This window comes from Panthera pardus, unplaced genomic scaffold (genome assembly GCF_024362965.1).
Source record: "Panthera pardus isolate Hobbes unplaced genomic scaffold, ASM2436296v1 HiC_scaffold_18, whole genome shotgun sequence".
Taxonomy (NCBI): Eukaryota; Metazoa; Chordata; class Mammalia; order Carnivora; family Felidae; genus Panthera; species Panthera pardus.
Genome location: NW_026526743.1, coordinates 34917791 through 34944446, shown reverse-complemented (window position 1 = coordinate 34944446; position 26656 = coordinate 34917791). Strand labels below are relative to the sequence as shown.

The window sequence follows — 26656 nt, the reverse complement described above, 5'->3', positions numbered from 1 at the left end:
GCTCAGTTGGTTAAGCATCCAACTCTTGATCTCAGCTCAGGTCTGGATCTCAGGGTCATGAGTTCAAGCCCCACATTGGGCTCCTACTGGGTGGGAAGACTACTTTTAAAAAAAAAAAAAAAAAAAAAAGGAGGGCTACATTTTCCATTAGCATAGCAGTGCTTAGCTGCTAAAGTAGTACTCTGCTGATCCACAAAGCCAATCACACTTTTGCCATTGAATGACCCAAGTTTATCAAGGTGTACGTATATGAGTGGGAGTGTGTATGCATTTCTTAATGAAACCAAACATTTTCCTAAATACAAAAGTTTGAAAGCTGGTCTTAATGAAACTTCATAGCAAAATGCCTAAGTTAAATGCTTCTGCTTCCTTAATAAGTTTATACCAGTTGGCTAGCCATACATATAAAAATTTCACTTCATCATTTTGTGTTTCTTGAATTGATGCCTGCTCTGTTGATTTAACAGCAGAAATTTTTAACTCCCTGGAGAAATCTTATTTCGTTTACATCTCAACTCTCAAAGAGATGTTTTAATGGCACACATTCTCTAGGAGCTTCCTTTAAAGAGATCGTAGAAGATTAATGTTATTTGAGGCTTGCATATCTGAAAACATTTCTGTTTTATGTTTCCAATTAATGTACTTGCCATGGCATAGAATTCTGGGTTGTAATTAATAATTTTCTCAGTTTTGAAGAGCTTTTTCCCTTATCAGCCCTGAAGCCATTCTGGTTTCACCTTATGTGATCTGGTTTTGGTTTTGGTTTTTCCTTTGGAAAGCTTTTAGGATTTTCTCTTCAGCCGCAGTCTGTGAAATTTCACAAAGATGTTCCTTCGAATGGGTCACTTTTATCTTTTGTTCTGTGCACTTGCTGGGCTTTTTCAATCTAGAAACTCATGTCCTTTCATTTTAGAACAATATTTTTAACATTCTTTGATTTTCTTCTCTTCTTTGTTCTCACTTTCTAGAACTCATTCGAACGTTAGACTTTATTTCTTAGCTCTGTTCTGTTCTCTGAACTTTTAAAAGTAGTATCCTGTTCTTTTATGTAATATCTTCTATTTTCTCACTGAGAATATGTGGGCTTTCTCCCCCCCTCCCCCCCCCCCCCCCCCCGCCCGCATGATGTTTTCTTCTTCATACTCTTTCTCAGTTTTTCTTTCAGATTCCTTTTTTTGTGCATTCTTGTTTTTTGTCTGTTATAGTTGTCTGAAATGGCACGGACTTTGTCTACTCCTGTTTTAGAGGACTGAAATTACTGATGACGGCTTGTCAACTCCTGTCTTGAGGTGGCGAACCTGGCCACGGGCATCTCAGCCTCCAGTGGAGGAGAGCTCTGGGAAAGTTCTGTAGACTTTCACGTAATTCCCTCATTTTTGGTGTGGTGTTTTAAACTTGTTTTCCTGTTTTCAGCTGAATCTGTTTACTCTCTTTCCTTGGTACCTGGGGTCACTGATTCCTGAGCCTTTCTGTAAGTTCTTTCATGTGAGGTGGTTTGTTTCCGGATCCCCTCCACTTTGGGCAGAAGTTCAGCTTCTTTGGTCTGCTGAGTCAGTTGGACATTTTTTTTTCTAGCTTCGAAATGTTGTCATCTCTTCCATTCTCTTAGTTGTGAGTGAATCCCCCCTCCCCCACCAAAAGCCCCATTCCTTTTACTGTTAATTTAGAGGAGCTTCAGGAAGAAGTATAGGGAGGATGTATTTGGTCTGCCGTGTTAAACTGGAGGTCCAGTGAATGTTCAAGCCCTGCCGTTTTAGTCTACTTAGAAGATCACCAAGCAGCAGGTAACAGAGGTGTATTTCGGAAGAACAGATCATGATGAGACAGTCATTGTCTTTTCCGGGTGGTAGGACAGACCACAGATAGAGAAATCAGTTAGTTTAATGTCCTTTTTATTTTGTCATGTATCTGTCTTAATTCTAAAAGCTTGTTGTTTTTTTTTTTTTTCTTCATTTTACTGTTAAGTGTATTAATAACTGGACTTAAGGTATCACCCAGGGGAGTTGGTCCCTGGTTTAGCATCCCAGGTGAATCAACAGGGATACAACCTGCAGCCTGTTGTTTTCAGTATTTTTTGTTAACACATTGATAATAAACTTTTATCTATAATTTCCTTTTATTGCAAACTCTGATTTTGGCTTCAGGATTATACTGACTTCATAAAATAAGTTGGGTAGTGTTTCCTTTCTAGTCTCTGAAAGTTTATATGAAATAAGGGTTATCTAAGTAGATGTCTTTTTGGGAGGGAAGGGAAGACTTTGAACTACACTTTTCCTTTTTACTTATTTATTTTTAAAGCTTATTTATTTTAAGAGCACAAGTTGGGGAGGGGCAGAGAGAGAGAAGAGTTGGACTCTCAAATGACTGAGCTACCCAGGCACCCCAATAATATTTATTATAAAAGTTGACCACTTTGAGTTTTATTTACATAAAGTTAATAGAATTTTCCTAGGGCTTAAAGACTGTAATGTGTTTGTAATTATGTTTTCCTTTACATTTTTGACATTATTTTTGCTTTTTCTCTTTTTTTAAAAAAATATCAGTGTTGCTACAGAGGTCTTACTAATATTTTCATGGAAATGGCTTTTGGTTTTGCTCAAATGTTTTTGTTTTTTCTACTTCATTGTTTCTGCTCCTATCTCAATTCTTTCTTTCTTTTTCCCTTCTTTGCTGCTTTTCTTTCTTGGGTTTTTACGGTTTTCCCCCTAACTTCTTTTTTTTTTTTTTTTTTAATTTTTTTTTTAACGTTTGTTTATTTTTGAGACCGAGAGAGAGCATGAACAGGGGAGGGGCAGAGAGAGGGAGACACAGAATCGGAAACAGGCTTCAGGCTCTGAGCTGTCAGCACAGAGCCCGACGCGGGGCTCGAACTCACGGACCGTGAGATCATGACCTGAGCCAAAGTCGGCCGCTTAACCGACCGAGCCACCCAGGCGCCCCTCCCCCTAACTTCTTGAGTTGAAGTCCGCTCATTTCATTTGTTTCTTTCTTGATTTGTGGTGAGTGGGCTTTACGTGTGTGCCGCCCCAGGCACCACCTTAGCTGCTGCATGCTGTGATCATGGAGCTCATTTCCATGTAGTTTTCAGATTAGAAGTACAAAGTACTTGTGGATTTGAGTTTTTCTCCCCAAACTTTGTACTTGGAAAAATTTTAAACCTACTAAAAATCGGAAGGAGTGGTCAGTTAATGCCCTCATGTTATTCCCCTAGATTCACCGGTTGTTAATATTTGCCACATTTGTGGGCGTCTGAGCGCCTGTCAGTTGAGCTTCGGACTCTGATTATGGCTTAGGTCTTGATCCCAGGTTCGTGGGATCGAGCCCAGTGTTCAGCCCTGTGCTGAACATGGAGCCTGCTTAAGATTCTCTCTTTCTCCCTCTGCCTCTTTCCACTGCTGGAGTGCTCCTTTCTCTAAACAAACAAAAACCACCTGGGGGGGAAAAAACACTTAAAAAAACTAAAAATATTTGCCACATTTGATGTTTTCTCCACCCCCCCACCCCCCCCCCCCCCCCGCCCTTTATCTCTTTACTGAAATCCTCTTAAAGTAAATTGCAAGCATCATGATACTTCACTTCTAGATATGCTAGCACTGGAACTAGGCAGGACCTTTTTCCTACATGACAGTACTGTTAGTACAGTTAAGAAATTTAATATCTATGCAATAATGCCATCTAACACACAGTACAGAGTCCCTATTCCGAAGTTTCCCAGTAATTAATTATCCTAAGAATGCCCTTCATAGCTGTATGTTTGTGAATATGATGGAGGAACCACTTGTTTTTTTCAAAAAAATTATTCTTTTATTGTTGATTTATAATATGGCTATCTTTAGGTCCAGAGGAACATGACCTACATAATGTTGGTTTTTGGAATTTCTTGATGATTGCTTTGTGACTTTAGTACATGGCCATTTTTTTATATCAAGTTTGTTAATTTAGTTCAGATCTTCTGTGGTCTTATTCATTTTCCCCTTGATACTTCGTTTTATGAAAGAGCTGGTTTGGTTGATTTCTCCTTGAAATCCTCAGTTATGCTTCGTATGTGTCAAAGTGATAATAAAAGATACATAGTGACACTTAAGAAAAAAGAATTTCCAAACAAAGGAATAGGAAAGGCCAGTTTCTAAAAGTGGAATGAACAGTTACAGAACACTCCCAAACTCACCATTTTCTCCAGAAAGTTAAAGTACCATTTGTATAAGAAAAAGTTTCTGTTGAGACCTGCTTCTCAGCTTTCTATGCCTTTGGAAGAGTATAAATAAAAACGAATAAAAGGGCACCTGGGTGGCTCAGTTGGTTAAGCGTCTGATTCTTGATTTCAGCCCAGGTCATGATCTCATGGTTCATGATTTCGAGCCCCACATCAGGCTCTGCACTCAGCACAGAGCCTCCTTGGGAATCTGTCTCTTTCTCTCTCTCTGCCCTTCCCCTATTGGCGCTCTCTCAAAATAGAATAAAAATAAACTTTAAAAAAACGAGTATGCATTTTAAGCAAAATCTATCGTTTGGACATTTTAAAGATTGATAAGGCCCCCTGAATAGGCTGCCTTTTTTTTTTTTTTTAATTTTTTTTTTTTTAACGTTTATTTATTTTTGAGACAGAGAGAGACAGAGCATGAACAGGGGAGGGGCAGAGAGAGAGGGAGACACAGGAAACAGGCTCCAGGCTCTGAGCTGTCAGCACAGAGCCCGACGCAGGGCTCGAACTCACGGACCGTGAGATCATGACCTGAGCCGAAGTCGGCCGCTTAACCGACCGAGCCACCCAGGCGCCCCCTTTTTTTTTAATTTATATCCAAGTTAATTAGCATTGCAACAATGATTTCAGGGGTAGATTCCTTAATGCCCCTTACCCATTTAGCCTATCCCCCCTCCCACAATCCCTCCAGTAACCCTCTGTTTGTTCTCCATATTTAAGAGTCTCTTATGTTTTGGCCCCCTCCCTCTTAAAGTCCTCATATGAGTGAAGTCATATTTGTCTTTCTCTGACTAATTTCGTTTACCATAATACCCTCTAGTTCCATCCACGTAGTTGCAAATGGCAAGATTTCATTCTTTTTGGTTAATAGACTGCATTTGAAAAGGAAGCAGACCTATTTTGCTCTGTAGAGAATTTCTAAGTCACTCCCATAGAGATGGGCCTTCACTAGCTGATATCTTGAGGCCTTGTTAATGCTGTTAGAGTTTGATACAGAGATCTTCTTTATAAGACATTTTCAGGTCATTAGTCATAACTTTGATTTGCTTGATCAATGATTTGTCCTGCTTCCTTAAATTTCTGAAAATATTAACCTTGGTTTTTATTCTGGATCTTGGGGTTGCACATTGATGCCAAAACAGGTGACAACTGCATTAAGCACCTTTCACTTTATATCCCACTCCCCCTGCTTTTTCTTCTCCCTACATGGGGACCCCTGGGATTTCTGGATACAGACCAAGTGAGGTGTGTATGTGAGGGAATCTGCCAGCTGTGTGTGCAGCGTGAGTTTGCTGTGTTGCTGATTCCCACCTGTGACTAGGAACCTTCCTAAAGTGTGTAGTCATCCTAAATGACAGTCACTGGGGATGGGGAACCTCGTCATGATAAACCTGAGCTATACCCGCAGTCCAAGGACCTATGGGTATATAGCAAAAGTGAGGCCCACATGGCCATTCCTTTCTGGGCGGTTGTTCTAAACCCAAGGAGATTTGGAGTCTGTTAATCAAATTGCCTTTTATTTTTTTTTTCCATTGTCCTCCTCAGACCTTCGCAGGTTAATGAAAAGTCCTAGGAAATTTCCACCTTTAGCCCTTTGGGTAGTCCTCAGATAGCCCTGATTTCTAAGAAAATGCCTGTGTTTGAAGCTTTGGAACCAATGTAGGATTGGTGAATAGTCTTCCTCAGCATCTTTGTAATCTTCTGAGAAGCATAGGCCTGCTTTGTTTTTGATAAGTCACTTATTTTTTAAAAGTATAAGCAAAGCTAACTTCCTGCTGACAATTTGCCATTGCACACAGCTGGGTAAGAAGAATGGAGGAAAAGTGTGGCTCATGTGAACTTTCCCTTTATAATTTGTCATAGACTCTTTGGACTTGTATTTCCTGGGAAACCATTTTAATTTTGTTCCACCAGTGAACATCATCGAAGACAAATGTTCATCAACTGCCTTCTGGGTACAAGCTGAGAACCACCATTCATGGGGTGGGGTGTATACAGGGTATGCTATTCCACTGTTCGGTTATCTTAGCACTTAGACTGTGGACCAGGTTGTACAGTGGCTTCTTGCATATTTGCGGGAGGGAGAGCAAAGAAGTTGAGTCACCAAGTTGGTGACTACCACCGGCCCCAGAACCCGTTTTTCCCTACCAATGTATGCACCTGATATGTGAGGGCGCTGGCATGAGACTTGAGGTGTGGGCAGACGGGAGCAGCCTCTTGGTGCTCACAGCCAGGTTAGAGAACCTTAGGTCACTGCTAGTATCTGAGTAGGGAGCATCAACTCCGGGGACGCTGCTGCTGTCACTGTCCTCTGAACACCCTAGCGGACATTAAGTAGCACGGGTTCAGAGAAGGAAGGGACCACTGTTAGCTTTGTAGAGACTAGATGGGATGGGCTTACTTATAGGCCAGGGGAGAGGGGCGGGATGTTAGAGATTTGGGAGGAGGTGGGGACACTGGAGAAGGAAGAATGGAGGAGGCAACCAGGTTTATTTGGTCTGAAATGGAGACAGAGCTGTGAAAGTTGGTCAGAGCCAGACTGTGGACCCTACTGAGTCCTAAATTTTAGGCCCAGGTGGTAAAATGTAACATGTAGTTGGGTCTCCTCCTATCCTGAGCTCCTGAGAAATGAGAGTAAATGTCGGCCTGTCATTCAGGACTCTGTAATGTATTAGGCCTAATACATTCATTCATCTAGTGGTTTTTGTATTACATAAAATTGATATTGGTTGGAGTAGCTAGAAGTACTATGTTGGCGGTCCAAGGACATTTATTATTATTATGCCTTATACCATTTGCACAGATGCTTGGTATAGATACCACGTGATACAAGAGGAATGCCTTCCACAGACAAAAATCCAAATGATAAAATAGCCCGTATTTGTTTTCCGGAAATAAAATATTCCAGCCCCCTCTGAGGGTTAGAAAATGCTTGCTTCACTTTCACAGTCTATTTATTGACATGAGGTTCAACTTGGTGTGTCTCTGGGAGGGATCTCCTTAATTCTCGAAGGAGGAGCTGATTTGACACCCAAAGAGATAGTATCTTTAGCCTGTGTCCATCCATACTGGTGCTGGGACACTGCCTGCAAAGTCTTCCCTGCCGTGTGGAGCTGGGGGACAACAGAACGCTTGGGTGTTTAGCTCCTGAGCAGAAGTGGTGGCGTGTTGGTGCCACATGCCCGGATGCTTTCCTTCCCACCCCAGGTTAGTTTCCAGTAGCGGAGCAGCTCCCAGTGCCGCGGGTGTCCCGGTCCGTGTGTCCTCATTCCCTGTGCTGCGCTGAGCCAGCTGCTCCCGGAGACTGATGAAGTCAAATATTCTTGCCAAGCTGGGGGGGAGAATTACTCTCACTTATTAACAGGGAAAAACAAGTCCTGGTGTTCTTAGATGTTAAATTTGATTCTTGGCAGATTGTTTTTCTTAATCTTTTTGAACAGGGGTTATATTTACGTGGATCTAAAACTATAAAATGGTATGTGATTAAAAGTCTTATTTCCCTGAGCCCCAGCAGTCCATCCCCCACATGCATACATGTGAAACCATGTTTTATTAAGGTCTTCATATCATTCTTATGAATGCAAACAAATAAGGATGTGTAGTTTGGCTTTCCCCTCTTCCACAGACATGTTATATAGGCTTGTCACTGCTCGTTAGAGAGTTTCCCTCCATTGCCTGAGTCTTCCAATAAAGAAACAATAAGTTTAATAAAGGTGCACTGATTAGTTTTATAGACAGTGCTGCTTTGGACTGATGGGGAAAGAGCTCTGCTTGGAATTGATTACCAGAAATAATAGTATAGTTTCTGATGAGGTTCTGTGATGACTCTAATGAACCTGGATGTATAAATGCTACTGTCTCCTAGAAATTGAAATTTTGAAAAAACTCAGAGTGGGTGTTCCTTTGGATTATTGGTAATGAGAACTCTTTCCTGTGTCCTTTTTGCCTGGAGTCATTTTCACTTCCTGTCACTCTTCTTTTTTTTCCTCCAGCATCTCACTCCCCTGCTCCTCTCCTAAGCCTCTTACCATCTCCAAGGGCTATCGCAGTCACTTTCCTCCTGTTTCTGTGAGCAGATACACTCATGAGATGTACTTACTGTGTTGCCACTTGCCACATGGGCTGATGAAATTCTTCAAGTCCTGCTCTCCACTTAGTTCTCTACAGCACACTGTACTGCTATGCTATGCTTGAAGTGTAGTAAGAATATGAGGACAGTTGGACAACTTGGACTTCGTTTCCGTAATAATGTAATTGTGGGTGTTGAAATCCTGGAGCATTAAACAAGTTTTTAAAAGATCCATGTTGGCTTGAATGTTTCCCTTGGAATTCCTTTTTTTTTCTTCCCCTTAACAAGAGACTGAAGTATTAGACCCTCATCTTTGGTCTTTGTCCCCATTTGTTCCAGATCAGATGGTAAAAATTCCTGGGATTCTTTAGGGACTTAAGTACTAAGTTTATAGAGAATGGTGACCAATGTTTGGGATGACAAGATATGATGAGACTAAATTAACTTTCTGTTTTCTGAAATCTGTTTCAGCAACTATACCAGATCCTGACAGACTTTGATATCCGGTTTTATATGTATGAGCTGCTTAAGGTAAGTGACATTCATAATAAGCAGTGGATTTTTTCAGGTGTATCCGTTAAAAGAGAAGTTTTTGGGGGGACAAAGAGATCTCAGACTCTTTCTTGATACTTAGAGAATTTAGTGAAGTGGGAGTTTTCTTGTTTTTTTTTTAACTTACACTGAGATCTCTGTTGCAGGATCTTTACATAGAAACTTTCTCAGTGGAACTGAGAAAGATGGCCAAGTCAAGAGATACTAGGGACATTATACCAGAAATCAGAACCTCCTTCATAGCTTTTATTGGCCCTTGGGTTTTCTTTTTGCTGCTTAATTAATACTATTGGTTTTCACTGTATAACAAATCACCCCAAACTTAATGATTTTTTAAAAAATTGTTTATTATTTCTCACAATTCTGTGGGTTAGCTGGATGAGTCTTTTGGTCTGGGTCACCTTGACTAGAGCACGTTGGTCCAGGATGGCCTCGTTCACATATCTGGGATGGCAGCTGGAATACCTCAAGGCTTGTCCTCCAGGGGTTTAGTCTAGGCTGCTTCTTCCCATGGTGGTCTCTGGCTTCTTAATAGCATGAGAGGGCAAAGTTTGATGTGTAAGCACTTCTCAGGCTTCTGCTTGTATAAATGTCTACTAAATGCCCTGTTGGCCAAAGCAAGTCATGGGCCAGGCCTGGGTTCAAAGGGTGGAGAGGTAGACTATTTGATGGAAAGAGCATTGAAGTCACAGTGTGGAGGGAATGCGTACTGGGATGGTAGGCATTTTCGGCCTTCTTTATCTTGCCATCTCTCATAATCCCCTTCCCAACCTACTCTTTGGCCCTGACTAACCTTGACGTGCAAGAAGAGGTGATGGATGGTCCGTCTTTCTAGGAGACTTAGTAATCCCAAGATGGAAATTCTGAAACACTAATGGTTGGTGGAGGAATGTTTTTTTGGTTTGTTTGTTTGTTTTAGTTTTTTTAGTCTAGGTAAACACTTAGGTAAAGAATTCTAAAAAGCTTTGTAAAATGGGATAGATGAATGGTTCCTAAGTTGTTTGGGGTCATGGATCACTAGGAAAACGTATAAAACCTCTCCAAAATGCCTGTATACATATACAGTATTACCTAAAGTCTTATGGGGGTTGTGGGTCTCAATTCAAGACCTCTGAAAGAGTAGAGATGACTGAGTTACTGGCATTATTGAAGAAAATTGCCAAGATTGAGTTTTGATCGGATTGGGAACAGTTGCTTGAACAAAATCCCAAATTAAGGCGAGGCTTTAGGGAGTGGGACTTTGAAGAACTGGCTGTGGGAAGTGAATGTGTTTTCTTATAAGCACTTGCGCAAACCACTTGTCATTGGTACCAAGGTGGTGGACTTAGGTGGATCACTCTTACAACTGATGGGTCTTTCTTTTATCAGTAAGGTCAGAAACATGTGAGGGTAGAGCTGGGTTTATCACACCTCTCTCCATGTCCTCTCCAGACCAGAACGAAGGCCTTGGTGGGAAGAGGTTTGCAGTGTTGTGGTCTTATGAGCTCTCAGGCTTAGCTCCTTTCCTGGAGGCCCTTTCCAGAGAACCCCATGCTTTCACCCTATGAGAGCTATAATCCAAATCTGTCACTTGGTTATTTTGTTTAAGTAAGGGGTTAAGATTTTTGTGGTTTTCACTTAGTGCACACCAAAGGTGAAGATTTATAACCCAGCACAATTGTCCTTAGATCGGGTGAAGACATCCCAGTGGCACAGGTCTTCGCAGGCTGGTCATTCAGGTGGTTCTCTGTGTCTGATGTCCCTAGCAACTAGGCAGTAAGGGCTTGCTTTCTGTTAATGTGGCACACAAGCCCAGATGAAGCTTGAAAAATGTCTTTCATGCTTCATGGTCAGATAATATCAGATTCTAAACTGAAATAACTTCCCCAAGGAATCTAAAAGCATGTCAGTAACTCCACAGGGAGTCTGACCAGTGAAGTTGGCAAAAGAATTAATTCTCTTACTGTACTTGTTCAACTTTTGCTTTCCTCAAATATTTCTCACATCCCAGGTATTATGATCCTAATTAGTTCATTCCTTTGGGTGAAGACCAGGCAAAATAACAGAATCAACACTTGCTAAATTTTCTCTTCGGGTAAAAAAAAAAAAATGGGGATAGGGTAGGGGAAATATGTAGCTTCTCCCAAAAATGTAGAAGAAACTGAGGCTGAGGGCTATTGAGTCGTTGCTGGGTACACTGTCTGGTCTCCTGATTCGGATCCAGGGAGGTCTGTCCTCAGGAGCCCTGGTTTCATAAAACATTGCCACAAAGCCACTGTGGAATCTTGCTACAACTGTTGTTGTGAAACAAAACAAAGAAAAAAATTAAATTGAAGTAGAAGCTCCATAAATGAACAATTCTTAAGTGTGCAGGTTTTTGGATTTCACATAAGTAAAACCTTCACCCAGATATATGTGGTACTATGCTGTCCATTATAGTAGCTGTTGCCCACAGGTAGCTACTTAAATTTTCATTTCAATTTAAAGTTCCTTTGCTTAATCACAGTAGCCACATTTCGTTTATTCAGTAGCCTCATGTGGCTAGTAGCTGCCATATTGGACAGTGCAGATATTTAGAATATTTCTGTCATTGCAGAAAGTTCTGTTGGACAGGGCTGGTCAAGAATATTATGAGTACACCAAAAGGTCTCATGTGTCCCTTCTCTTCAGGATCCCCTCCTCTACCACCAAGTTTAGTTTTGCCTGTTTTAAACCTACGTATAAGAAACATCATACCCTGTGTCTGGGGGAAAGCAAGATTTTCTTGTTCCCAGAATACCAATCCTAGGGATCATTTTCTGACTTACGCATTCTCTCCTATGTAAAAATGCCTAGTCCAGTGGTTCTCAACCAAGTCAATTTGGCGATATGTGGAACCACTTTTGGTTGTCACGGTTTGGAGGAGTGCTACTGGCATCTGGTCGGAAGAGGCCAGGGAGCCTCGTAAACATCCTGCCGTGCACAGGACTGCTCCCCACAACCGGGAATTCCCCGGTCCAACACGTCAGTGGTGCTGAGGTTGAGAAACCCTTATTTTGTCCCGAGGAAAACTACCAAGAGCACTCAGTGCCAAGCACATAGTAGGTACCACAAGATGATGGCTGCAAGTATTGTTACCCAAGGAATAACATTTGAGTGGGCTGCAGTGCTTTTTGAGACCAGCCGAAGTGCCCAATTTGAAATTTATGGAAATAGATACTATGTTAGAAAAGGAGATTTAGAGCAAATTTTTGCATTCTTGAACACCAAAAACAAACTGCCTGAAGAAAAAACGGGCAAAAGATTTGAATCAACATTTGTCCAAAGAAAATAGAGGATGACCAGTAACACCTGAAATGTTCAACTTTGATGACTCATTAAGAAAATACAATTCGAATCCACAATGAGATCCCACTTCAAACCTGTCAGAATGGTCGTAATTACAAAGATGAACCAATGACCAGCATTGGCGAGGATGTGGAGAAAGAAGCCTTCATACGTTATTGATGGGAATGTAGAATGGAGCAGGCATTTTGGAAGACATTTAGGACATTCTTGAAAAGTCTGATGTAAACTAACATACAGCACAGCACATCCACCCCTAGAATCTGCATAAAAGAAATGAAACCCTATGCCCTCTCAAAGACCTGTGCATGAATGTTCATAATAGCTAACAACTGGAAACAGCTCTGATGTCCATCGACTAGTGCGTCCGCACAGTGGAATACTACTCAGCAAGAAGAAAGTAACGGATGAATCTCAGCAACATGCTGAGCGAAAGAAGATAGACAAAGTGCTGTATATTGTATTTTTCACTTAATGAACGTCCAGAAAAGACAAATCCATAGTAACAGCAGGTTTGTGGTTAAGGCTGAGGTAGGGGGCAAATGGGAAATGGGATTGATCACAGGCAAGCTAAAGGGAAATTCTTGGGAAGATGGTAAAGACTGGATTATGGTGATAGTTGTACAACTCTATAAACGTGCTAAAAAAAAAAAAAAAAAGTATTGTACACTTAAAAATCTTACCTGCATGTCATTCATCTTTTAGGAAGCAATATCCTCCCTTAGAGTAGAAATATAACGTAGTAATATCCTTCCTTAGAGTAAAAATGTAATGTTTTTTTTTTTAATTTTTAAAATGCTGATTATTTATTTTTGAGAGAGAGAATGAGACAGAGCATGAGTGGGGGAGAGCAGACAGAACCCAAAGCAGGCTCCAGGCTCCAGGCTCCGAGCAGTCAGCACAGAGCCCAGTGCAGGGCTTGAACTCATGAACCACGAGATCATCATCTGAGTCGAAGTCGGACACTTAGCCGACTGAGCCACCCAGGCACCCCCAGAATATAATTCTTAAAGGCCAACTGGCTCAGGGATTGTTTTTAAATTATTTTTTTAATGTTTATTTTTGAGAGAGAGAGAGAGAGAGAGTGCTAGCGAACAAGTGGGGAAGGGGAAGAGAGAGAAGGAGACACAATTTGAAGCAGGCTCCAGGCTCTGAGCTGTTAGCACAGAGCCCGACACGGGGCTTAAACCCACAAACCTTAAGATCATGACCTGAGCAGAAGTCGACGCTTAACCAACTGAGCCACCCAGGCACCCCTCGGGGATTATTTTTGAAGGAAAATACTAATACTAGAATACTTGTTAATCTCAAAAATCCACATGGGGCACTTGTCTAAAACATAAGCCATGTTGAACAATACGTTTAGATACCATTCTTCGTGTCCACAGGGACTCTTGGCATGGCATTTGAACCCCCTATGAGAAGTGACTCTAGTGGGTTTCCCAGATCTGTTTTTAAACCCATTGAACTAGACTAACAGGCTGATGTATGATTTCTGAGTCTAGGTGGCTGGTAAAGTGTTACCAACTACAAGTAGGAGGAGTGTCCAAAGTGTGTCTGTCTCCTTTTTAACATAGCCCCCTTTCCACCAGCTGCCAGCATAGTGGGCAGAGAGCAAGGGATATCTTCTGAGCGTGTTTATTCTCATCTGTTACAGACAGTAAGCTGCACTTTAGGAGATACTCAAGTCAAGCTATCACAAATAAGAATATGCTTGCATTGGGAATTGGTAGACGGTTTGCTTATTTTTCTCTCTGCTTTCTTATCTAATAGGCTCTGGATTACTGCCACAGCAAGGGAATCATGCACAGGGATGTGAAACCTCACAATGTCATGATAGATCATCAACAGAAAAAGGTACCGTTGCAGCCAGGCAGCAACAAGTCTTTCCTCGGAAGGCTTACGGCCGAACAAAATGCTGGCCAGTACTGAGGTGGTACTGGAGACCCATGCTGTTTTCTTTGGCGGGCTTCTGTTACTTCTTAGTCTCCAGGGCTGCTTTCCACTTTGCATAAGTATAGTACACAAGGAAAGTAGACAGCTGAACCTAACTATAGTCCCTTGTTTATTTTGGTCATGGTTTTCTGGAGGACCCTGCAAAGAAACTACAGCTGATGGTTTCTACTTCATTTAATGACCCTCAGACCAATCTGCCTGGCCTCAAAAGTACACTTGGGTCCCTCCTTATTTTGATATTCAATTCTGGTTGTCCCTGATAGATGAGTAAATGAATCAGTTACTTAGATTAATGAGAAGCTGGAGCAGTGCTTTGATCCTGGACTGGGGTTGTATGTCCCCTACCCTTTCCCTTGTGGCTGGAACTTATAATGGAAGCTATTAATGATGGGGGAATGTGTTATACATGGAAGTGCTATGGAGACAGAAAGAAAAGCTTAAGTTTTATTGATCTAAAGAGAATGAGAAGCCCAGGATAATTTAAATTTTCAAAAAGAAAAAGCAAATAGGATTTTGAGTGCTCTGCTCTAGAAATGACCTCTTCCACAGTTGCTGAAAGTGTAATTTTTGCCAGTGCACTTGACGTTTTTTATGTGGCCCACGTAATTGTTAGCCAGTGTGATGGGGCCTTGTTCCAAGGCACAGGAGTCTAGAACTGCATGCTTTACATGTTTGATTTCTGTCATGTTTGTAGCTGCGACTGATAGACTGGGGCCTGGCAGAGTTCTACCACCCTGCTCAGGAGTACAATGTCCGTGTAGCCTCGAGGTACTTCAAGGGCCCGGAGCTCCTCGTGGACTATCAGGTAAAACTGTTAGCCAAGCACCTGTGCATTCGGGGTGTATTGCCTTAGTGCTTCTCCCCGTTTGCTGTTTATTTAGCAGTTTGGATATATTGAAAACCCCACCCAAAGTGATAATTTCAAATTTTTCTCAATGACTTTTTTTTTTTTTGCTTCGAATTGTAAAATATGTGCAAAGGTCACCCTGAAGACTAGAAATTCAGATCTGAAAAATGCGTTTGTAACACCCTTCCCTGACAGGCCAACCTTATTTTCCTCAGATGTATGATTACAGCTTGGACATGTGGAGTTTGGGCTGTATGTTAGCAAGCATGATCTTTCGAAAGGAGCCCTTCTTCCATGGACAGGACAACTACGACCAGGTGAGCAAACACTAACTAGCCCCTCCCTGTTAGGGCAGAAGCCGAGAAAATGGAGTACTTTGACAGGGGTGATACCCTTGAGCCACTAAATATCGTTGAGTGTCTGCACATAAGTTTTCCTTCAGGGTAAAGAATTTCATGAAATTTTGTCTGTGGTTACCAGGTCCCCAAACATAACAGATAAAGTGACATTATGCCCAACTTCCAGAGTGAGTCTGTGAAGTCACGCACTCCTTGTCTAAATAAAACTAGATTCTAGTCCTTAGGTGATGCCTCTTGTAAACGTCAGCTTCTAGATTATTGTCATAAGTTGTTACCATTTTAAAGGCAGTTTGGAAATTTGCTTTCTGTGAACATCGTGTCCTTGTGTCTGCCTCCTGTCAGCCCCTGGCTCCAGTCTGTATCTGGTGTCTGGAGGTAGAGTGATGTGGAAGTCCCCTAATTCCTTGGGATAGCACCTCACAGGCTTGCAGTGAGCCTGGTGCTCAGTGATTTGGTCAGTTTGTTTTGTGTTTCAGCTTGTTCGCATTGCCAAGGTTCTGGGTACAGATGAGCTGTATGGCTATCTGAAGAAGTATCACATAGACCTAGATCCGCACTTCAACGATATCCTGGGACAGTAAGTAAGAGAGAGGGAGAGAGAAAGAGGGTTTTACCCCATTTCAAAAGTGGGAGTGTTGGCTGAAATCGCTGGCTGATCCTAGCAGAATTGAAACACACTTCTTTATTCCCATGTGTATTTTTTTTAACTTGTTTTTTGAGAGTATTTGGGCAGTGTTTACATGTGTCTTTCGGTTATTGTACTTCTTCAAGAGATAGTCTGTCAATCAGTAAAAAATTGAAGACAAAATCCTGTTACAGAAACCAGCTTTCTGGTACAGCATGTGCTTATTTTAGAAAGCTGTGCTTCTTCTAGGAGTAAGACTGTTACAGTTTTTCTTGTTCGGTGTAATGGATTTTCCACAAGATAGCAAATTTGAAAGCATATTTTCAGGTACAGTGGAATAGTGTTGAAAAGTAAATGTGTTGACAATATTCAAACAGTGGTTTATGGAACCTCTATGTTTCTGAGGCTAGCTCTCTAAATATTTCTGCTGAACAACAAAAATAACTCCCATCACCTCTGTGCCTCACCAAAATTGACTAAAAGCCTGAGGCATAAAAAGCGATCTAGAAAGGTGCCACAAACTAAATCAGATGTAGAAGTTAGAGCTAATTTTATTTATCAGTCATAGAGCACAGTTTTTATTTTAGGATGCTGCGAGTGTATTTGTGCGGGGGTGGGGCAGGTACCAGCGAGAATGAGGTTTCACAAGCTTGGAATCAGTGCATTATTCTAAGATTTTGTTGGCTTTAGCCCTAATGCATCAGGATCCTTGTTGAATTTAATCTCAGAATACTATTGCTTCCCTTTTTTCTCAGACATTCACGGAAACGCTGGGAAAACTTTATCCATAGTGAGAACAGACATCTCGTCAGCCCCGAGGCCCTAGATCTTCTGGACAAACTTCTGCGATACGACCATCAGCAGAGACTGACTGCCAAAGAGGCCATGGAGCACCCGTACTTCTGTGAGTCTCCAGGGACTGTTTTCAGGGGCATAACTTACTAAAGGAAAAATACTTCTCTTCATCTTTGAGATCAGTCAAGAGAATTCTAGGTATTTGTATTGAATCGTCCTTAGAATTTGGCCTCATTAGTTCTAGACCGTTGAGACAACTTTGCAGTTGCTCTGCAGAGGGGTTGCTTGTTCACTGCCTTAGCTCCCTCGAGTCCGGGAGGGACCATTCCCTGTGGCCCTGAGCTTATAGATCACAAGTATCTAAAATTTGTTTTCAAGTGTATATATTTGTATGGAAACCTAACCAAAGGTATTCTTCTCTTCAAAAACCAAGTAGTTAGTTAAAAGTGATAAGGTGACTGTAGTGTATTTTCAAAGAAAGAAATGAGTTAAATAAACAAAAGGAATTTGAGGAAAGGAAAGCAGGTATGGAAGGACTGCACTAAAATCTCACCTGCATTAAAGAATTTTTAGGTCTCGCTTCAAAGTGTGTGTATGTATTCAGTGCATGTGGTTGCTTATCGTCTGCATGCATACAGGCCTCCCCACCCCCCACTGATAAAGATGTCTCCAACAAACTTTCCCCTTAATTGTTGGCAACGTGAGATGATTTAGTCCAGGCACAGGGGAGACTGGGGATGAAGGTTACAGGACCCGTCTCTGTTCACTCTCTGAATTGAGAAGAAAACCTTCAGCCTGTCTGTTGCTTGGCCAGTATGCTGTCTTCCCTCCCTCCTCCCCTCCTCCCCCTAAGATTAAACAAATCTTACCTGAAGAAAATAAATCTTGAACCTCTTGGCCTGTAAGCATTAGTAGACAGCAAATTGGAAAGGTTTTACCCTTTGGTCTTCTAGACCTCAGACAAGTGCAACTCAGATGTCCTCTTTCCAGTTTCTGGCACAGGAAGCCGTTTTTACCCTTTGAGTTAAATTGAACTAAGAATTCCAGTGTTTTATAGTAAGTAATTTGTGATTTATTTGCTTTTCTGAATACACATCCTTTGTAAGAAAAAAAAAATGTTTCAAATGACTGTTGCTTAAAATTGATAGGTCTTCTAATGGCTCTTTCATTCTCCCTTTGCTCCAGAGTACTCATTAGCACACATGATTTGAAGAAATTGGGGGTTGGATATGACAGTATTCAGGGAAAAGAACACATAAGAAAATAAGTAGTAATTTTGAACAGTGGGAAGTTAGTGAGTCTGGGCCTCTGTTTTCCATGGGCCTCAGAGATTGAACTTGCCTTCTGAGGGAAGTGTTAAGAGTTGACTCTAAGAGCAAATTCCCCTGATTATTTTTCAGTGTCTGATTTTTCTATAACCTTAGATCTGTAATTTGTTTTTATTTTTTAATTTTTGAAAAAGTTTATTAGTGCAGGGAGAGGGAGAGGGAGAGAGAGAATCCTAAGCAGGCTCCACACTATCAGTGCAGAGCCCAATATGGGGCTCAGACTCACGAAACTGAGCTCATGACCTGAGCCGAAACCAAGAGTCAGACGCTTAACCATCTGAGCCACCCAGGCGCTCCTAGTTCTGTGATTTCCGTTGCCCTTCTGACTCTGTCTTCCCTGTCAGTCTGTCTATCTCACCGTGGAAGGGGTTTTGTCATGATGGTGTCTCCCACACTCTACCGGCCCTGATTCAGCTGACTTCTGTCCCGTTTCCTTGCAGACCCCGTGGTGAAGGAGCAGTCCCAACCTTGTGCAGACAACGCTGTGCTTTCCAGTGGCCTCACGGCAGCCCGGTGAAGTCTGGAAGGCGACGGGTAATGCGGCATTGATGCTTGCCAATAAAATCAACCAACCAAACACAAATCTTGAAGGAAACTACAATGTGATAAAAAGAAGTTCTAGTCATTCCTTCTAAATGCAAAGAAGAGTAAAGACCTAAATGTCAAAAAGAAAGAAAGAAATTCCCCAGTACTAGTTACTACAGGGAGCCGCCATTCTGGCAGTGTGACGATGCACATAGTTCAGGATCTGAGGGAACACTCCCTTTGGAATGCATGGGAGATGAGAGACTCGGAGTTGTTGTGCATTTGCGTTTATTTAACAGGAGACCGCTGTTGAATTAACCTGTTCAGTCAACAAGCTCTGAATATCTGACTTCCTATCTATTCCACTGTGGTCTGGGTTTCCTTTGGTGAGATTCAGGCTCAAGTTTTAGCAAAATGTCAGCAGTCTATACTGACACACCAGCCTCATTTACGAAAAGGAGATATTAAAACAGTGACAGTATTTTTTTTTTAAGCTCTTTTACAAATTCATGTTTTATGTATTTTTTTATGACATGAGCTCTCTAGGAAATGTACCTCATCCCTGCAGTTTTCTTCTAAGTGTATTCATTTGGGAGCAAACCGCAGTCACTCTCACAAGGGTCCCCTTTGCTGTCAGAAGGCATCACTTTAAACCTTGTGACGCTGTGTCCAGGGCCATCTGTCTCCTCAAAAGTTCGATGCAAAGTGCATAACTTGGAGCTCACTGTAACCTTTGTTGATTTGCCTAACCATAAAACCTTGTTGCTGTTTTTCTGTGTAGCCTTTTTTTTCCTTTTGCAGCCTTGTAAGGAAAGCCTCACCATTTCCAGCACGTACATCCGTGTGTGTGTGTGTGTGTGTGTGTGTGTGTGCGCGCGCGCCTATTTTAACACACCTCTCTGAAAGAGACTTTTTGGTCACAACCATAGTGAAAGCTGGAAAGTCAGTCTTCAGGCAGGCTGGGGAGGGAGAGAAACATCCTATTAGAATGTATTTAGGAAAGACCTGTTGGGTCAGAAAAATGTATTCTCCCCAACCCCCCTTTTTGCCTCGTTTTATCCTCATGAGAAGCAGTTTCCCTCTGTAATCAGGGTAACCTGCGTTTTTAAGCTCTGAGAGGTACCACGTGAATGTGATGGCAAAGCTGTCTTTCTCACTTGCAGGGACAGGTTGTGTGCAAGGCCAGCCCACTCCCAGGGATGAGCAGAGCATCATGCGAGGGGCTTGGTGAGGATTTGGAGCACATAGAGCAAGTGTCAACGCTTGGGACCCATGGCACTAGACTTCATGTTAGCAAAGGAAGCTAGATTCTGCTTTAAAAAGTAAAAAATATAGGGCTGATATCATTTTGGGGACTTGTCACCAGTATGCTTTGCAGGCAGTCCCCCCTCACCCCAGCTGCAGAGCCATGCCACAGCTGTGGGAACTTGACAGCTAGGCCAGAGCTGGAGGTGTCTACCCACATCATACTTTAGGATTTCTTTATTAACTATTTAATAATGCCATACATTTTTATAAGGTTAGATTGATTGTTTGAAAACCTCTGTTTACATTCCATATTCCAATAAAGTCATATTGGTATTGGTAGCAGGTCCTATTTCTACATGTAGATTCTGTTTTTGTTGTTTGGTCGGTGGGGATTTGAAATGCAAATAAAACTCTTACTAGAGTTGAGCTCATGGATTACAACTTAAAAGTAAGACCCCAAAGCCAGGAAATGCATTCAGTTAAGGTTCTCATGCCGATACTACCTGTCTGTGTTGCGCATTCTGTATATTGACGAGTCCATTTGTTCAGCCTGAAAAGCCAAGCCAAGACATGAGCTCTCAGCTGGACCTGTATTGGCACATCAGGCAGCAGAAGCCTTCTGATGTGCCCCTCTAGGCAGCACTGTTGGTGATTATCAGGGAGATGTGCCACTGTGTCTTTTTTGCGCCCCCTACTTCTCTCCCCTTTTCGTCACCCATTCTCTCCCCTTCCACTTTTTTTTTTTTTTTTTTTTTTTTAAGTTGTCTGTCTGGACCAGGCAGGGAGAGCATACTGGAGAGTCCTGGTGAAGTAGCAACTCCATTTTTTCCGTTGGGTTCCCCAGAGGCATTGAAAGCATCTGGAGGAGTACAGTCAGGTGATGTGCTCCGGCCTCTCTCCGTTGATGATTTAGTAGATGCAAACACAATAACTTGCCTGTCTTGTGGCTCTGACACAGGAATCGTTCTTCCTTTTCGTGTATGCTTTACTTTTCCACCACCTATGCTCTTCACTTCTCTTCATGCCTTAGCATCGCTGAGTTTCAAATGCCTGCCCCTTTCTGAGTCTGGTCTTGACACTTAGCTGGTGGTTCTTTCCCAAACTGAAGTGAGTCCAGTCCAGACGTTTTCTCTTCTTTCCCATCTCCATAGCCATTCTGTGTCCCGATGTACCTAGCTCCTTCAAGATTTCAGAATGCTTACCTGGGTTAGGAGATAGTCATGGAGAGTTCAGGGTGTGGGGGGCAGGGAAGGGGAGAGAGGGGGCGGGGAGAGAGAGAGAGTGTGTGTGTGAGTCTGTTCTTCTATTTAGACTAAGCCAAGGTAGATTTGCCCACCCACTGTCCTTTTTGATCAGCATGTTATTTCTTAAATTCATCTCAGTAATTTTTATTAGGCATTTTTTTTGCTTTGTTACCTTATAACAGGTTAAAAGTGCCTATGATAAGGACTTAGTTATTTCCTAAAGAAAAGCAAAAAATGTGGGGAACAGGGTAGTGTTACACTATCATCTCAGGTACTGCCTGTGTTCGACAACATAGGCCTGGTATGGTGAGAACAGAAAGTTCCTATGCCAAATACAGATTGGTCTGATTGACCGCAAGTGAGCATAAGCGCGAGGCTTTGCTTCAGCTGACGAGTCCCATGGCGAGAGCAGAACTGATGGAACGCCAAGTGATATTTTCATCTGCAGTTTGCTTGCTGTTCACTCTCCCCTGGATCGTATCAGCTGCCTGCTCTTGTCCTGTCCCTGTGGGAGGTGACTGGGTGGGAGAAGCCAAGTGGACAGTGCAGACAAGCGTTCTTGGGTCTTCTCACCAATTAGAACAGTGCCAGTGGTGGCTCTTGGAGGCGCCTAAACACCGGCTGCTGCACCAGGCCTGACAGACATTCTCTAGCGCATCATTGCTCACAGGGCTCAAAGCTAGTGTGTTCCCTTGCAGAGAAGGAAGGGACTCCGACTGCTTGGATGGAGGAGACAGAAGAGCTTGTAATCCTGAGGGGGCTCAGCAAGGAGGTGGTTAAAGGAAAGGGAACCAAAAAGAAAAACAGTCAAGGGATAGGCCTTGAGGAGGGAACATGACTTCTTCAGAGAGTCAGGGGTACCACCTTCATGATGTGGAATGCGCCCTGAGATGGGCACTGCCCCCTGGAGTGGTTCCAGCGCCGCTGAAAGGTGGCGCCCTCAGACAGCTGCTGAGTCCCCGAGAGAGCTGGCGGCCGTGGTCTCGGTCCGCACCTACTCAGGGAAATGACTTAGGTTCTCCCAGGTGCTGCATTGAGGATGGAAGCAAAACTATTTGGGAACACAAGCAGCAATTGGAAGAATTTTTATATATGCATTGAAGTGGTTCTAAGCCCACTTAGCAGTTTCCCTTAATGCCAGTTCAGACTGAGCGATTTGTTTAGAAACCTGTGTTCCTGCATGGGCACTCGCAGGAAAAAGCAAACTTCCCTCCTGCAGATAATAGGGGTAAGCTGGAGTTAAGTTCATTGAAATAGAAACCCTTCTAAAAGCAAAAGCAGGGTGCACAGGAGCACACGAGGAGCCAGAGGTTTTCAGTGAGCTTAATAAGTCTAAGGTGGCATAACATCCTGCTTCTAAAAATTAACCCCAGGGTGGGAATGGGGGAGGGGAGGTGGCAGTGAAACATCTGGCAGAGAAAACCAGTAATAACAAACACTTTTGAGCTCTATGGATGTGTTCATGGAAACGACGACAAGCAGGTGTTGTGGAGGCTGGGGAAAGTGATGTGATGGGTTATACAGCTGATGCCATGAGTACTTTTGTGTAGAGACTCAACAATGTGCTACAAATGTGATACTTAATCCTGAACTGCATGTATTGGGGATTGTTTGAAAAAAAAAAAAAAAAACTTTCGTTGAATCAATAAATTAACAGTTTTGCACTTGCTGGCTTTTCTTGCTGTAAATGGTGACTAAGAGGTTGGGACAGAAATCTGGACACCCTGTGGAAAGCTTGGATAAATCTTCAAGAACCGTGGAGCCAACTATTTCCTTCTGTTTGCAGAACAGCAACACTGCCTGGGTTGTGATCCCTTCCAAATGATCACTTCAGACACACTTGGCCACCTCTTTGTATCACTGGATGACTGATGTCTGATTGATGTGCTGCTGCCCTTAGAGGAAAGACAAGTGTCATGTGAAACCTTGTTTTCAAAAATAAAAATGTTGATAACCACCAGATTCCCAAGCGGGAGACAAGCCACTGCTATGAGGCCCTTAAACTTGTATTTCCTGTCTCTTGGGGGAGAGGAGGGGTGCACCTTGAACTGGAAGGATGTGTGTATGGGGGTTGCAGTTCATCACCACCTTCGTGTGGAGCTTTCCTTTATCAAGAGAGGTGGGACTAGAGTGGTGTCATGTGGGGCTTGTGCTGTTTCTTGGTACTTGCTCCAGAATCCCTCTCCTAGGCACCTACTTCTGGGATTGGCCCATTTTAGTGCACAACTTTAACCTTTGTGGCTGAGTGTTCTGCGTTTATGAAAACCTCTCCCCACGCCCATTCCTTGCACCAAGAGCGGGCACACGCTATTGTGTGTCTGCATTTGGCAGATGGTGGTGTCTTTAATTAGTGTGCTTCTCACTGATGGAACCCTCAGTGGCGCTGGACGCTTGGAAATCAGTTGCTGAAGTGCTTAAAGGCAAATAGTCCTTTCTTTCTTGAACCTCACGCACCATGCGGCCTTTCTCAAGAAAGGCCTTTCTTCCTTTACCCAGAGGAAGTTTTCATGAAGCTATGTTTCTGTGACAGCTTCCCAGGGGCACAGTCCTTTTCTCTCGATGTAGTGCCGATCTGTGAGACGTTGCTTCTAGAATTCTGCTGCTGGCATATCACCACCCACTTCACTGTGCTGGACATGGAAGGGAAAATGGGGTTTTTAGGCCATGCCTCACAGCTGCTCCCAGGGGAGAGTTAAAAATATTTGAGCTCCCTTTTTGCTCTTTGTTTATTAGTGGACTGGGCACTTTCCTGGTATAAATACAGTCCTCTGATTATTAGTCCCAAGACATCCTCGGTAAACGGGGTCAAGGCTGATGGGGACCCAGCGTTGGACTGTTGAGCCTGTCACTCAGCTTGCTCAGAACAGTCAAGAGGCCTCGGTGCTCCTAAATCTGCACTCTGAACCCAAGAGGCAGGGAGGAGACTCGGGCACACATGCTGTGTCCGGAGCTTTCCCCTCTTCCTCCCAGGAGCCTGCACCCGAAACCGCCTCTGCTAGTGGTGATCACGAGAGGAAGGAAGAGGGTATTACTCGAAACCCGAGACTGTAGAGTTAGTTCTTACCAGGTTTTCCACACAGTGGCGTGGGAGAGTCAAGCTTGCACACTGTTCCCAGCACTCTTCGAGAGAAGGAAGCCACAGGCAAGTGGAGGCCTGTCCTCACTCCGGGTCAGATTGATTAATGTCGTCTTTCCCCTCCTCCCATCTCTTTCCCCAGGTCTGTTGCGGTTCCTCCCACTTTTCCATAAGCAGAACAAGAACCAAATCAAACGTCTTAACGTGTGTAGAGCGCGATCACGTTCCGTGAGCAGACACAAAATGGTGGCAGGTTTGGCGAGCACGAACCAGACCAACCGAAGGGCAGCCCGCCACCGTATTTCAAACCTCACTTCTGAATGTAAAAGGTTCACACGCCTTTGGCTTCCTGTTGACTTCCTCCTGACCCAGAAAGCATGGGAAATGTGAAGGGTATGCAAAATGGTTGTTGGTTACTGTTGCTCTCCCGTGCCCCTTGACTCGGCCTGTGGCCACCTGTTTTTCCAGCAGACCACGTTAACTAGCCGACCACAGACTCCACAGTGGGGAACGGGGGCAATATATGGCATGACGGGCAGTTACATATTATAATTTTAAAAGTATATATTATTGAATAAAAGGTTTTAAAAGAAACGTATGGAGAGTTTTCAGTGTGGAAGGGGCCGTTAACCAAGACCCGTGGCCACAGAGGACTGAGTGAAAAAGAAGAGCAGGTTCTAGCCAGAGGAAAAGCAGGGGGAGTCCCAGAGGTGAGGAGGGCCGTTTTTAAGGACCCTGTTGACCAGGGATGAGAAGTTGAACAGGTATGGTGAACTAATCCTGGGAATGGGGCAAACCGCAGGTGACTCTAGTAGCCTGGGCGAGCCAGGAAAGCCATGTTTTGCCTTGACCCTTCCTTCTAATCCAATGACTAGGCGGTAAACATCCTCTCTAGTGACCTCCAGAAGATGCCTTAGCCCCTTCTTTGCTTTCCTTTTGCTGGTGTCTCCATAGTTCATTCCACTTCCCCATTTTGCCCCTCTTCCCCATGGTCCCTTCTGAAAAAGCATCTTAGCTTGGAGGCTGGTGGAGTCTGCTGTCCTCCAGCAGGCAAGGGTCAGGGGTCTCAGGGCCAGATCCGAGGGCTGCTTCTGGTGGCATTTGGAAGCTCCCGCGAGCTGGAGGAAAAGCGGCCCACTCCGCTGTGAGAGAGGGTGCAGTGGAAGCACCAGTTGTATTTGTTGAGTGAAAACAAAGGAAACCTGCTTTACACATGAGCCTTCCCTGGCTCCCTCAGGCCTGCCCTCTGAGGATAGCTGTGCCATGGGGAGGTGAAGGCAGCCATAACTGGGTGGCTGGCCAGCTTGGCCTCTGGCTGTGGCCTGCGTCCTCCCACAGCCTGTAGAGAGCAGGAGCAACGGGCAAACCCCGAGACCCAGGCGGCTCAGGGGTGCCCACTATTCACACAAGCCACTTGTTCCCACAACATTCCTTCTTCTGTCTTTGCTGCTTGTCCTGCACAGGTGACTGTGGGAACGCAGGTGTGGACACTCACAGTTTCTGAAGCAATTGTGGGGGGAAAGCAAAGAGGCCCCTCAGGGTCACCACGGCGTCACAGTGGCCCCTGGAGCAGCTTCTGTCGTATCCAAGCAGTTCCACAGGTGTGGGAGCCCGAGACAGTGCCTGCCCCCCCCCGGCCCCCGGACACCAGCGAGGAGGGCCCGCAGGCCCACCGCCAGCAGACTTTGTAAGGCCGACAGGACATCGAGTGGATGGACTTGGGACTTTTCCAGCACCATCACTGGCTTGGTCTTCTCAAGCAGGCACTCTCATGCCGCGGCCCTTTTGACTCGAGGCTCTGCAGATTTCTCTTGGTCTCCCAGGTCTCTGGGACAGCATCTCAATACCTCATTATAACGAGCACGTCCCCAAAGCTCCTGAGGACACGGTGCTTTGTGTGCACATGTTTATCTACATAGCACGTTACCTCCGTGGTGACCCACTGGCATTTGAGGGCCTTCCCAGACCAGAAGGGGCTCTTCGGAGTAGATACAGTTGATTGACTTGGGAATTCTTAGATGCCACGCAGAACTCAAATGTTAGCTCCCCATTTTTCTTCCCAGGGTGCTCTCTAACTTCCCAGTGGGAAAGTCTTGTTTTCTGGAAACCCCTCAAGCATATCAGATGTTTCTTTTTTGTGGATGATTACTGTTGGGCGGAAGAGAGGTTGTAGAATGAAGGGAAAGGAGGAATTTTTGCTTAGGCTTTTTTGACCTTGAGAGAAGGGGACAAGGGACCTGCTTACCCAAAAACAGTCTATAAAGCTCATACACAAAGTGCTTGGCAATTCACAACATCAGTTCACATCTTTCAATGGCCCTGCTTATATTTGGATTGTTTAAAGTAACATTTATTTATTCTGATTACCAAAGTAATATATGCTCATGGTAAGAAATTCTGAAAGCCTTCCCTTACCACATGCCGCGCGCCCACACACACACACACACACACACACACACACACACACACTACTCTTTCCTCCCTTGGAGGTAACCATAGTTAATTTTGGCATATGTCTTGTAATTTAC

At 43.6% G+C, this 26656-nt stretch overlaps 1 protein-coding gene across 3 annotated transcripts in view; it reads left to right on the top strand.

Moving 5' to 3' along the window:
* CSNK2A2 (casein kinase 2 alpha 2) overlaps positions 1 to 24722 on the top strand; it is a 38794-nt gene extending 14072 nt beyond the window's left edge. The window contains exons 5-12 of one of the 3 annotated variants that reach the window (XM_053906172.1): positions 8742 to 8801; positions 13899 to 13982; positions 14776 to 14886; positions 15144 to 15245; positions 15764 to 15864; positions 16668 to 16816; positions 18476 to 18569; positions 24271 to 24722. In XM_053906172.1, the coding sequence (XP_053762147.1) occupies positions 8742 to 8801; positions 13899 to 13982; positions 14776 to 14886; positions 15144 to 15245; positions 15764 to 15864; positions 16668 to 16816; positions 18476 to 18552 (684 nt within the window). In that variant the 3' untranslated portion in view covers positions 18553 to 18569; positions 24271 to 24722. Of the gene's footprint in view, positions 1 to 8741; positions 8802 to 13898; positions 13983 to 14775; positions 14887 to 15143; positions 15246 to 15763; positions 15865 to 16667; positions 16817 to 18475; positions 20148 to 22838; positions 23013 to 24270 lie in introns of those variants that run through there. The other 2 variants (XM_053906173.1, XM_053906174.1) reach the window with 2 other exon arrangements.
* Positions 24723 to 26656: the final 1934 nt, after the last annotated feature.